This window comes from Sturnira hondurensis, unplaced genomic scaffold (assembly GCF_014824575.4).
Source record: "Sturnira hondurensis isolate 20B ecotype Veracruz unplaced genomic scaffold, ASM1482457v3 Scaffold0004474, whole genome shotgun sequence".
In the NCBI taxonomy this organism is placed as follows: Eukaryota; Metazoa; Chordata; class Mammalia; order Chiroptera; family Phyllostomidae; genus Sturnira; species Sturnira hondurensis.
Genome location: NW_028077105.1, coordinates 12,102,919 through 12,116,599, shown reverse-complemented (window position 1 = coordinate 12,116,599; position 13,681 = coordinate 12,102,919). Strand labels below are relative to the sequence as shown.

The 13,681-nt window shown below is 36.9% G+C and overlaps 1 protein-coding gene across 1 annotated transcript in view; it reads left to right on the top strand.

The window, feature by feature from the left end:
* Positions 1-8,594, top strand: part of RNF217 (ring finger protein 217) — a 104,297-nt gene extending 95,703 nt beyond the window's left edge. Inside the window, exons 4-6 of the mRNA XM_037045831.1 lie at positions 2,304-2,505; positions 6,280-6,351; positions 7,734-8,594. Of these exons, the coding sequence (XP_036901726.1) occupies positions 2,304-2,505; positions 6,280-6,351; positions 7,734-7,807 (348 nt within the window). The 3' untranslated portion in view covers positions 7,808-8,594. The remainder of the gene's footprint in view (positions 1-2,303; positions 2,506-6,279; positions 6,352-7,733) is intronic.
* The last annotated feature ends 5,087 nt before the right edge of the window (positions 8,595-13,681 follow it).

The window sequence follows — 13,681 nt, the reverse complement described above, 5'->3', positions numbered from 1 at the left end:
AAAATGGAACCAAAATTTAGACAGAGGGCTTCTTAAATGAAAACTTCAGTTCTTTCAACCGCCCCATATAGGTGAGGCTCACCTGCCAAGAACTAAGCAGCCACTGAGAGGAAATGGACATTTGACTTGTAATCAGACTAATGATTTTGAATATGTAACATCCTGCTAGAAACTTAGTACACTTTCTTTCTTGGTCACTTACCATGTCCTGAGTGCCTGCTGTGTGCTGCCTGTACCGTGCCACCCTCTGCTTGGTGATTATTTCCCCAATTTCCTCACCATTACCTAGAAGCTCTCCAGATAGGGAGGCAGGCAGGTAGGTAGATAAATAGGTACACAGGTTGGTATATAGGTAGGTAGGTAGGTAGGTAGGTACACAGATACAAAAGTACATATACTGCTCAAATGAAACTTTCACCATTACTATGATTACTATCTTTTATTATTTTAAAAGTAGCCTCAGAAGCCCTTTTAAAAGTTGTATTGGTTCTTTACATCGGAGTTCAAATTTCTCATTATTTAATCACAAAGACGGAAATACTGCATGTGATTTGGAATTAACAACTTTAAAATTTTTATTTGTAAAACCTATAAAATGGTTATATTTTGAAATAAATTATTTTCTTTATCTCTCGACCTTTTAATTTCTCTTTTTACATTAAAGATTTTTTTCCTGGATGATTTTATCTCATCTCCACAATCGTTGTCCAGTTGAAAAGTGTACTTGTAACTGCACTGCTGTAGAAGCTTAGGGGGCTGCACTGTGCATCCAGGGTAGAAGGGCATTATTTCACAGGAAATATGTGGGGTCGTGGGCTGTGGCCAAGGCTTAGCTGCAGAGTCACTCACCCACAGGAGAGTTTAACTCACGTTAAACTCTAATTGTGAAGTTCTCTGCATGAAAATATTCACTGAACACTAGTCCCAAAGTAAGTCATGGGTGGAAAGTTTCAGAAGTCAAAATGGTATAGGGAACATTTTAAATATATTTTCTAAACAAAGGTTGATGGGTAGGCAGGTAGATAGATAGATAGAGGCCCTGGCAGGATGGCTCAGTTTGTCAGAACTTTGTCCTGATACGCCAGGGTTGTGGGTTCAGTCCCCAGTCAGGGCACGTACAAGAAGTGATCAATGAATGCATAAAACAAGTGGAACAACAATTCAAGGTATCTCTCTCTTTCTCTTCTTTTCTCTAAAGTCAATTTAAATAGTTTTTTTAAAATACATATGTGGTAAGAGTAAGTGAGATGTGACTTGAATGCAAATTCCTACTCTGCAGTGAAATGGGAAGACTTTATCATTGTTTCTGTTTCAATCACATGATTGTTGGACAATGTTATCAAACCTTCTTTAATAAAATGCTTATTAGTTCTTTTTTATGAACGCTCACCTAAGAAACTAAGTGTGCTTTTACTGGCATGAAAGATGGCTCACTTTATGAGTGTCCATGAGGATTCTGTGTCAAGGACCCAATTATATCTCCGAGTAAAATCTCGATTATAACATGGCCTCAGTGCTTGACACGGTGACTCCCACATTGGGTATATGGTGAACTGCTCAAGAATAAAACCCTTGTTACATTAAGGATGGAACTGCATTTATACAATTGTGTAAGTTGTATACATATTACAATTGTATAATTGTAATACAACTGTATTACAATAGCTGTAATACAATTACATAATACAGTTGTATAAGTTGTATACAACTGTATTATGTAAATTGATGGCAACAATTGAGGAAGGTACTTAGTTGCACAGATAGAATTATGCGCAGTTCTATAAACATAATTGCAAATGATAAAGTGGGAAACTAAAATGGTATTGTGAGTAAATGATCATTTCCTTCCACAAAGGAGCCTTCTCATTATTGATGTTTATTCACAAAAAGTTTTACATAATCCTTGCTTTTGAGGCAAGCTCTTTATCTCCTCTTATTCCCTAAGTCACCTTGTTCTTGCTGATCATAGCATAAGCAAAATCCACTTTCTCAGCATTTTAAAATGCCTCGGTCTGGTGCTCACTTCGGCAGCACGTATACTAAAGTGCCTTGGTCTAGAAAGATATGTGAGTTGTCTTTGGAATGTGTTACTATATGCATTAGTCATAATCAGCCAACAGGATGAGTACCTGAAATGTTATTGAGCTTGGTGAACGTGATTGATTACAAGCAAATTGACAGTCTCGGGAATGCAATGTATGACTTATATATTGGAGAAATTTGTTCTTTTGTAACATTTGCCAGATTTAGTTGTTAAAAATTTTAATAGCCTTTCCTTCCGTTTCCCTGTTTTGCTGATACAGATCCACATCCAGAGAACTGAAGGGTGTGATCATATGACCTGTTCACAATGTAACACTAATTTTTGTTATCGATGTGGGGAGAGATACCGCCAGCTCCGTTTCTTTGGAGACCACACATCAAACCTCAGTATATTTGGATGCAAATATCGCTACCTCCCAGAGAGACCTCATCTAAGGAGATTAGTGAGAGGGTCTGTCTGTGGTGAGTATCCAACATGACTTGGAGGAATCTTCCCTCGGGCGTACTCAGGGATGCTAGCGCTTAGAAATGCAATAGCCATGATAATGTTGGCCATCTGCCAGGTGGTCTAGTGGGGCCTTTACCCCAGAATAGGAGGAAAATGTTCTCTCTCCCTTTGTGTTTAAAATTAAAAACTTATGTTTGTTAGCAGGACCTTACTTACATGAGCAAGCAGATTTTGTTCAAAAATCAAATTATTTAATTACACTGCAGAAATATGAAGTCATTAGTCTTTTAAATTTCTGAAACTCTATTGTAAGGCACTTGTTCAGAGAAACAATATCACATTTATTTTTGTATTAACAATACCTAACAGAAAATCTTACACATGCCCTCTGTTCATTCTCAGAGGATGTACAATACAATTTTTAAAAAAACTACATGTTTTAGAGGACCATTGTATCTAAATAGTTGATAAGTCATTGTATATATTTTCTATTCTGTAAATAGTTAATATTCATAGCTAACAGTAATGTAATGAGTATTAAATGCCCTCATTGCATACAAACCCAAGTTTAGATATCCAAGTGCAGATTTTTCGGAATTGACCCTTTTCCTCCCCCTTCAGCCTCAGCACACAGTGTCATACACACATACGCAAACGTAAACACAGATCCTCGCTCTGGCCTAAGGCCACCAGCTTTGCGTGAGGCAGCGTTCTTCAGACCCAGCAGCTGTTTCTTCCCACAGCACCGTACTCCTCTGGAATGTACCCGCACCCGCACCCGCTTCTTTCCCACTTCAGTGCCATTTTGTGGCCCAGTGGTTTCTTCCATTCACTAGAATCTTCTTCTCAGATCATACAAGAGTCAAGTTATTTAATAGCCTGTAGAATGGACAGCTTGTGAACGCTGTCAGCAGGGAACTATTTTCTCTGCACTGTTTTCTTTTCTGTTTTATTTAAAAGCTTTATGGTTGACTTTCTGGAAATGGTTTTCTGTGGGCCTGTTTCCATGTGTGCACACATGTGTCAGAACAAACCTGACAACCTAGGGCGCAGCCGGCGTTAAGATAAGCTCTCCCTCCCACACATGTTTTCCCACCTCCAGCACAGCTGCCTCTAACTCCTGTTGGGCGGAAACTTCCAGTGCTGCCCACCTCTCCCATCTGCGCAAAAGGCAGGGAAAGGGGTTACTCAGTAAGTCACAAACCTACTGTTTTCCTCCCGTATAAGAAGGAGGATGGATTGATCGTAGCAAAGCCTTCTCCCCCTGTCTGCTCGTGTGATGCAACCCAGTTTGCTCCCTGGGTGTGGGACCACTGCCCCCGGGTGTTCTTGGACAGACACAGAGAAGGGGCCTGCTCTTCTCTCACAGCTGGGGGGTGGGAACCATGGTCCGCGTTGCATGGGGCCTCGGGCCAGCTGCAGGTCAGAGGTTCTGCTCCTAGAGAGCCAGGGAGACCACAAACTGGAGGATGCTTGGCAGCCTCTGACATGGGAGTGGCTCCCTGGTAAAAAGTAGGCAGATTATTCAGGGAATGGTTTGGGGAATAAAAGTGACTGAGGGAAAAGGCTTCATTCTCATATAATTCATGCAAATATTCAAAGCATTAAATTACAGCACATAAGGGCAAAGAAAATATAAATCTTTAATTGATTTCTAGATTGCAAATAATTTATATAAACAAAAACAATAGAGCCCTCCCAATCATATATATATCTATATATCTATATCTATATCTATATATATATATATATATATTTTTTTTTTTTTTAAAGGACAAAGAAGTCTGGAACTAAAATTGAAGAAATAGAAATAGCCAATAAACATGTTTAAGAATATTCAGTGTTAGTAGTAGAGACATGTAATTTAAAATAAAATGAATTTGTAGACTATTGATTACCAAATATTTTGTCAAGTTAATACTCAGTGCTATACTTTCATACTTACTGAATGAATTGAAAATTTTGTGCATTTTTTGCAAATAAAAATGATAGTAATGTGAAGAATATTTCAAATGTTTTTTTTAGATAGGCCAACAATGGTTTATTTGCAAGTATAATTTAAAATAGCAAGAAAAGGAGAAAATAAGTATAAGAATAAATTAGATATGATAAGTGGATATGATGTGGTATTATTTTAAATATTGAGAGTGGTATTTTAAAAGAATTGTTAATGATCTAAGAATAAAAGACTGTGTGCTTAATCACTCAAGACAGTTTCAAAAGTAGAGTTAAACACATATTAAGCATTGATTGCATGATTGGAATAAGTTTATTACTTTCCAGAGAAAGAAAGCAGGTAGCTGGGTCTTAGAGTTTTGTAATATTTGAAAAAAATCACTGCTATTACTTTGTAGTCAAATTTCATAGCTATTGTGAAAATATACTAATAATTACTTTAAAAGGAAATACGAATGAACTTACTGAGCTACATGTGCAGGAAAAAAACAGACTTTTAAAAGTACAATATATTCTTATTCTAAAGTTCAATATATTGTACTTTTTAAAGTACAATATATTCAAAGTGCAAGCCAATATATTCTAAACAGTTCAGCATAGCTTTTAGAATGTACAAAGTATAATTGTTCCATGAGATTTAGTATTGCTTAATTGGATTCTGTCACAGTGAAAAATATAAGTAAAACCCAGGGTTAAACATTGTGTCAGTTGAATGGCAATCTTTTTAAATCAGATGTTAAAAACTGTATTTTCTCTCAGCCTGATTATGGTTCCAACGGGTTCCAAAGACCATTTCTCAATAAAAATATGGACATTTTTATTATGACTCCATTATGATTCTATTTTTTACATATAATTGGTTATTCTAAATTACTGTCTTTCACTTGTAGAATGGATTGCTGGTTTCGTCTTAAATGGCCATGCAATTCTACTGCAAAGCCCCTCCATTCCTCCCTCCTCTGTTCTTGCACTAGGGCTCTGCACCTCCACTGCAGGCTCGCATGTCTCAAGATCAAGGTTACTACACAATGACAAGATATTACATATTAATAGGTTTTTGTGTGCATGTGTGCCAGTGTCTTTCAAAATTAGTGGGGTTCCAGTTGTAAACTCTGCTGTGTTTGCATGTAAGTAGAGTTCATTATAATCAGTGCTCAGTTATTAATTTAGGGAGAACAAAGGCTGGTCAATGCCATGTGGCCTGCTTGTCTGCAGTTAGCCTTGGCACTTACTATAGAGCGCTTCCTTTTTAAATTTGTTAAAATGAGTCACTTCGATAACTTTCAATGTACTATATGTTAATTAATAGCTTTCTCTAACAATAGCACCGAAACATTTCACCTGTAGTTGTTTATTCGGTGTTCATATCATTAGTTTTATTTGTACTCACATAATAAGTCACTTTTTCAGATGTGGGCTTCAGCAGAAGCCCTCCACGGTGCCTGCTAGCTTTCCATTTTGTGAGTCAATTTGATTTTCGAGACATAGCTCAGAATGTGCTGCTCCTTTCTTAATCTTCCAGAACCTTGAAAGTTGAAAATGGAAGAGATCTAAAGGAAAAGCACACGTGTTCCTGGCAGAGTAAAGTGAGCTGGTAGCTTTGGATTTTTTTTTTTTTTTGCCTATAAAGGATAAGTGATTTATGAAATGTGTGACTAACGTGCCCAGGACTTCAGTGAACTTACTAAACCTACGTATGTATGTTTGTTCTACACCTGATGTATTTCCTTGGAAAAATATTGCCCTAATTATAACCAGACTTCTTTAAAAGAAAATAACATATACTCTCTGATATTAAAAAAACAATGCTGATTTTGCTTTTTGTTTTCCAGCTGGAAAATTATTTGTTGCACCTCTAATCCTGGTCCTGGGATTAGCACTGGGGGCCATAGCAGTTGTGATCGGTAAGAAACACTTAACGTACCTGAGATGAGAGTTGTCTGAGTGCCATGGAATATGAGTATAAATGTTGTACTGCGAGTCTGTTGTTAAGTGCACAGGATGTCTGTTCAATGCTTGCATTAGATAAGCAACTACTGAGTGATTTACAGATTCAGAGGCTCGTGTTCCATGCAGGATGCACTCGTGTGACACTTGCTCAGTCTCTAGACACTTTGAACCATGTGTATTACGAAGCATTATTAACCCCCTTTTAACACCAGTGTGAATACAACTAATATTTTAGTGAAAGAATCCAGTGGACTAGAACCCAGATTTTCCAATTCTGAGTTCAGGTTGGAGCATCAAAGAAAGGAGCCTCTGGTACACCCTTGGGTGTTTGGTTTGTTCTGGTGAAAGAGTGCCCTGGATGGAAAAAGATACCTTTGATGTAGAACGTATATGAGAACGTATACCCAACATATACCGAGCACTGACAAATGGAAAGTGTATCATTGACTCATATAATTTATTCATACAAATGTATTAAAATACACGTTTTAAAGCAGTGGTTTCTCAGACTCTAGCATGCTTACAATAACCTGGAGGGCTGTTTAAAGCACAGGTTGCTGGTTCCTCCAGCAAAGCACAGTTTTTGGCTCAGTGTCCAGGGGCAGGGCCCATGGTTTCCCAATTCTAAAAATTTCTCAGGTGGTGCTGATGTTGCTGGTCCAGAGACCACACGTGGAGAACCATTCCTTTCCAGGATGCTCGGTTAAATGCTATAGATGAAGGTGCCTCTGATGACTGTTTCAATTAGTGGATGGCATTGTCTTCTAAAAAAGTAACTTTCATATGTAAAGTTTTATTTAGCGAGTAATTTGTGTGTATAAGAGCATTATAAAGTAACTAACATTTCAATTATTGCAATGAGTGGGACTTTATATAGTAGATGCTATTATTATCTACATTTTACACCTGAGGAAATTAAGGCTTCCCAGGCCAATCGTAAGTGGTGGAGCTGTGAATGAAACCTGACATTGGGTTCCACAGCCTGTATTGTTTGTTAATTTTAGTGTGCCTGAAAGTGAAGTGCGAATATCATAGTATGCGACTGGTGTAACCAGAGTTCATGAAGAAGACTTAAACCTCACGTTTGAGGGGAAAATATTCCGTCTTCAAACTGGTGTCACTGAGGTGACTGAAGCAGGGAGAGAGCTAAAGAAAAATAATAAACAGTGAAATCTTGTAGAAGTAAACACATGTAGCATAGGTCCCTTCCCTCTTTTCATCTCCACGTATTGCTAAATAGTGATTATTTGTAAATCATTTGCAAAATAGAAAATTTTCAGTTCTATAAGCCTTAATGCCTCTCCTCCTAATGAGCTTAATGTTTTTTAACCCCTAGGTTTGTTTGTATTTCCTATCTATTGCCTTTGTAAAAAACAGAGAAAACGATCACGGACAGGTATGCACTGGTGAAATGCAGGTGAGTTCATCTCACTAAGCCGGTCCGAGTAGGAGCTATACAGAAGGGCACGCCCAGCTGAGAGTCGCGTCCTGAAACATACCAAGAGGAACCTTCCGCCATCTGGAGTCCCCGTGGTTCTCCACAGTCCACAATGCCTCTAGCTCCAGTGGGCTCCCAGCATGGTATCCTGTCCTTCCCTTCTACTGATTGCTGCTTTTAAACAATGGTCACTTCCTTACACTATAAACATCTATACCATAATTCTGACCTTCTTAATGGGTCTTGGAAGAAATTATTTTAGATAAGAACCAGTTACCCTCAGAATTGTCTGAGAGTGCCTCGCCTAAGAATTGCTTGGACTGTCTTAGCGCCTGAACCCTCCTCCGGGCCATCCTGTTAGACTTGGTGTGAACAGCTGAAGTGTCAGCTGTATCAACAAACAAAGCCACTTCGCAGAAGATAAAGGCTCACCACATACCCTTGTTTTCATCTGTGGCCCGCGCAGTGCAATCCCTCCATCCTTTGGATGATATTCTTATCAAAAAGCTCAGTGTCCAAAAGGGAACTAAAGAAACTAAATGAATAAAAAGAGTCATGAGTTACTGAACTGTATATGTGTAGGGATATGAATGTGTGTGTATAAATATCTGTGTTAAAACGAGGCCCAAGAACCTTGTACTTATCAAGTTCCGTGCCTCCATACTATTTTTCCACATTTTCATAGACATATTTAAAGGTGATGGTTCCTTTGTGGGCATAATTTGGGAGTGTGCTGAATTAAAGTCGATATAGACAACAGGTGTTTCAATGTTGACCCTTTCTATTTCTTGCTCCCTCTTCCTCACGAACACACAGAAATGTATGCCTATTGGCACACATCACCCCAAGGATTATCCAACTTCATAAACTGACAAAACTCACTGACTGATTTTTAGCAAACTTTCAAGACCTGAACATTCAGTCTTTTCTAACTTTATCTATTTTGGCATACACGCTTCACCATAGGAATAAATCCTTTAGGCAAAATTGGTTAATTTCAGTAGCAAGTTTGCTGTAGAAAGAACTGCTGAAGCCTTTAAATAATCTTTATTCTACTAAATTTTTAAACAACTTATAATTACTGATAATTTTGCTTTAGGTAAAGGTGTAGTATTATTAACTACCCTACCCTCTTTCTTACCTCTTTATTTCTCTTTTTCATTTGTCCCCAAGTTTTTCATGAAAACAAATACCAGTTTTGAAGGAGTCTCCTTATGTTTACTGCTCACGTGCATAATAATGTGTTAGTATCTTCTTACAGAGGGATAATCTGAAAACAAAACTTTTGTGGTTATAGGTCTATTTAAAATATAAACTACTTTTGGAGAAGGAAACCAAAAAAATGAAGGAAATATTTTTCAGGAAGTTTTACCAAGCTGAGATGTCTTTAAATATAAGAAAAGGACCAGCAACTAAATGATGTTATTCCTTTGTTCTCATCACAAAAGTTCATGATTAGAAAGGAAGTAAAGACCCCTAAGAAGCCTAGTTTTTGTTTGTTTTCAATCCTTAAAATTAAATCCCTATCTGCATAGACATAGCGCTAATTTAACAGCAACCTTGTATGAATTGAAATAGATTATGTGAGAAAACATGCATGAACATGGATAGGTTGTCTCGTTGGTCTCCAAGGTTTAAGAACATTTATGACTTATTTGACCTAAGAAGTTTGTGACAATGAAGTTTACTCGCATGGAGTACTTGCTCGTTAGCCAGCACATTTCCATCTTTCTAAAACACTCAGAATAGCTACACTATAGCTTCGGGACTAGACAGTTTCCAGTTAGGAGGATGTCCCATTTATGGTTCTGTAATGACATATTACTGAAGCATAACATGTTACAAGAAGAAGCGGTGTGTAGCTAGTCTTAGTCTTTAGTCTTAGAAAACATATTTCCTTTCAGTCATCTGTCCATCCATTCATTTGACAAGTGTTCATTGAGCCTGTACTACATACTCTAGTGTCAAACTGAGAGAAGGAGAATTTCCATCCTGAATCCGTGTAATTGTGTCATAAAGTGCTAATGTTTGTGAACTTGCCTTTCCCAGACTTAGGTGTTAGTCAGACAATATGTGAGTATGATCATTCTAATTCTAGTGGCTATGTTTGCGTATGACATATATGTATGTATATAAAATATTTTCACAGGAATATATGGGTATATGTATATTGCCCATATATTTATGTATGTATACATATATAATATTTCCATAGATGCATATAAATACAGATACCACATACATATATACCAACTGGCTAAATAATGTGTCCTCTGGTCTTCGATAATCTATCTTCTTAGGTCATTGTATCTGTCGTCTTTGGCCTACTCAGGGATTTTTATTTCTTCCTTTGAATAACTTATCTTCGGGAAATATTTTTATATTATTTGGAAACACCCCAGTTTTCCAGTTACCGAGGGGGGTCTGTCCAGTGCGGGCTGACTCATCACCGCCGAGCAGGCACACACCATGTCCTAGAGCACAGACTTTTTAAAACTCACGTAAGCGTAACTTCGAGATGCATTCTAAACTACTTTAGAAAAAGAAACATACACACAAAAGAAAGATCTTTCTATCCAAGGCTTGTCTTTTTATGTTTTTATTGTAAACTTAATATACAAAGGTGGGCAAAAGGAAGTCTGCAGTTTTTCATATGCAAAACAGTACCATAATTAATAAATAATAATACACGAATAAACTTTTGCATACTTGTAACTGTAAACCTACTTTTTCCCTCCCCTGTATACCTTTTGTAAAAAATGAAAACCCTATAGAATTACAAAACACAAATTTCTCTGTTTAACTGACCCCTTATTTTCTAGGGGTAGCCACTGTTAGTAATTTGGTGTGTGTCCTTCTGGACACTTTCCACAACAAGTAAATGTCTGTGTGTGTTGTGTGCATATCTGTGTGTATATTGGTTTTGTACAAATGGAATAATAACATTCTTACTGTCCTGTGACTATTTTTCATTTTAATATGTATTAGTAGACACTTTTCCATAAGAGTTTAAACAGATTTGCCTCATTCTTTTGTAAATTACTACATATCCCACTGTGAGGCTATGCTTTAATTTATTTAATCAGTCTCCTATTGAATGGACAAGATTGTTTTACTTCTCTAATACAGAGCGTCACTGAAGATCCTTTACATAGATTGTTGTCACTTCGTGTTGCCATTCCCATAATTTTTAAATTTGGTTTTTATAAGACATTTGTAATAAAATTTCGATAGGTTTGCAGTGAATGAGGTCATAGACATCATTAGTATATTTGATATATTTTTCTTAGATGAAAAAAGATTACATAGAAGTACATAATTTTTAAAGAAAAAGCATCTTTTGCAGAATAATTTTACTCCTGCTTAATAGCCAAATAAAAATCTGGCCAAAACATCAAAAAAGAAAATGAATCTTGTTCCAATTAAAATAACATGTAATGAGATGTCTACAAGATACCCAGGAAAGATACATTGATACTTGGATGGCCTAGTTGTAAAACTTGAGGGATTTAAGTGAAATAACCAAATCAGTCACGTTTGTCACATTTTTTTGTAAACACTATCCATGTTCATGCATGTTGCTGCACAGAGGAACTTAATTATGCCATTGTGAAAAGTAGGAAGCAGTATGTTGCCAATTATGAACTGCCACAGTTATCCATAGAAAAATAAACAGATTGTACGTAAGGTTCGGTGGTCTGTTGGGACGTTTAAAATTGTGGAATAACATGAAACATTCCTTGTACAATGAATCCTAGCCGCTCCTGAAGAACCTCTGCCTGTGGAGGTAATGCAAGGGGTCTAATCCTTTGGTACAAACAACGTCCTCTTACCACCCCTTGACTTTCTGATAGGTGCTGTTGTATCCTGAAAGTAAAAGAGACAGGAAAACAATCTAAGATAATTAAATAACAGTCAAGTCCAACTTGATATCCTTCCTTAATGGTACTTTCTCGACAGTGGTGTCTGGAGTCAGTGGTACCTGTCAGGAGGTGCCTATCCTAACACCCACCATCTCCTGAGTCCCAAAGTCCCAGGTGAGCCTTTATCTTCCAATCCTACCACCCAAATCTGTGGCCCATGGCTCCCCTAAAATATCCTCAAGCCACCGTAACCTCTTCTAGCCCCCGGTGACTCTCCCCAGCCTCATTCATCCCCACTCCTCTGCCACTCTGGCTCCTGTTGACTAGAAGACACGAGGAGAGACAGGAGGGGTGAAAACTCACTGTGGCATGTGCAACGCATCAGCATTCCTTCCTGACCTTTGTCAGATTACAGCACATTTGCCAAGACATCCATCCGGCTTCACCCTCGTTTTAATGTTTTTAACACTAGACTTTTGTGCCGCCTGCCCTGTTAAATTCATACTTATTTTTAAAAACTTAGTGGCCTAAATAATACTAATTGATGTACTTCATTAAATAGTTCAAAAAATTTTTTTAAATTTATGCCAAAAGCCATTTAGATTTTAATTTTATAAGTAAGCTGCACATATGCCTTAATGCGAGTCTTCCCATTGGGTTTGTGTGCTTTACCCTTTCCTGTTTGTGGCTGAAATCTATCCCAGCTATTGAAAGTAATTTTCCTTGTGGTCAGCTTTATTTTTTGTGCTAATATCTATTAATAATAGAGCCTTAAAAATCAATGCACTTTAAAATACTTGTGCCATTTAAATAATTTGACAGGTTTAAGGAAACAGATTACATATATTTGATGGAGGCAGTAGAATAATAATGTTAGCAAGTACGTGTCACTGCTTTAAATTTGGGGTGCAATCTGAAGCTGAAAGTTTAGAGCAAGTAAAGTATGCCTAAAAAACTGTAGCCAAGTTTCTGAAATTATAGTAATCTTAGAAATTGGTATTGGGAGCTCAAACATAGCAAGCAATTAATAAATGTTACCTTCTAACCTTGTTAAGACATTTGTTAAAAATACCAAGTTAATTTCTACTGCAAGTTTTAAATGCATTTTTGTATTTCATGAAATCTCTAAAACAAATTCCACTGACCAGAAATAAAAGTAAATGAAAACTGTCACCCATAGCAAGTTTGAGAGTATTTGTTTTTCAAATCCTCACAACTTCATTATGGCGTTTTCCACCTCCTATGGAAAATAAGTTCCAAAATCCCAATTTTAATATATACGACCACACTTACGACTTTAATACAACTGAAATAATGTTATAGAATTATTAAGATATGATCTGAACAAAAACAAAGGCACAAAATTTGGGGAGTATTCAAGATTGTAAAATACTATCTATTGGATGCAAATCAGTGCTGCAAACCTTTGAAAGAGAAATGCAGTGGAACTCTTTGCAACTGTGGTTCTAAGGATGGAATACTCATTTCACAGCTAACAGTGTGGGGGCCTCTATTGTACGTCACTGTTGTGAGGCTGGAAGCTCAGTTGACGTAACCAAATCCAAGAAGCAGAGTCACAGCAGTGTAAAACCTGTAACTGTCTTTTGGAGCATTACCTGAAGCTTTCACATTTCACCAAGTTTACAAGCATGTAATTATGCCTGTGACAAACTATATTTTTGTTTTGCCTAAAGAAGAGACTGTTTTGAGAATAACATAATGGACATAAAAGGCAAATTATTTTTTAAAAACCACACAAAAGATTGCCAGTGCTTTTTCTTCCACTTTTAGCTCATAAAAATAAATTTCATTAGGAGTATTTAACTCTACATTATCCAAATTATGCAGACTTATTACATTAAAAATATTTTTTCAGATCTATCCCACATTTTAGTCACTATGTCCCATCATCAATATAATTGTTTAAAATGAAACAGTTATTATTTCATTTTTTCTATTTAATCTTCATTGTATTTTCCATTA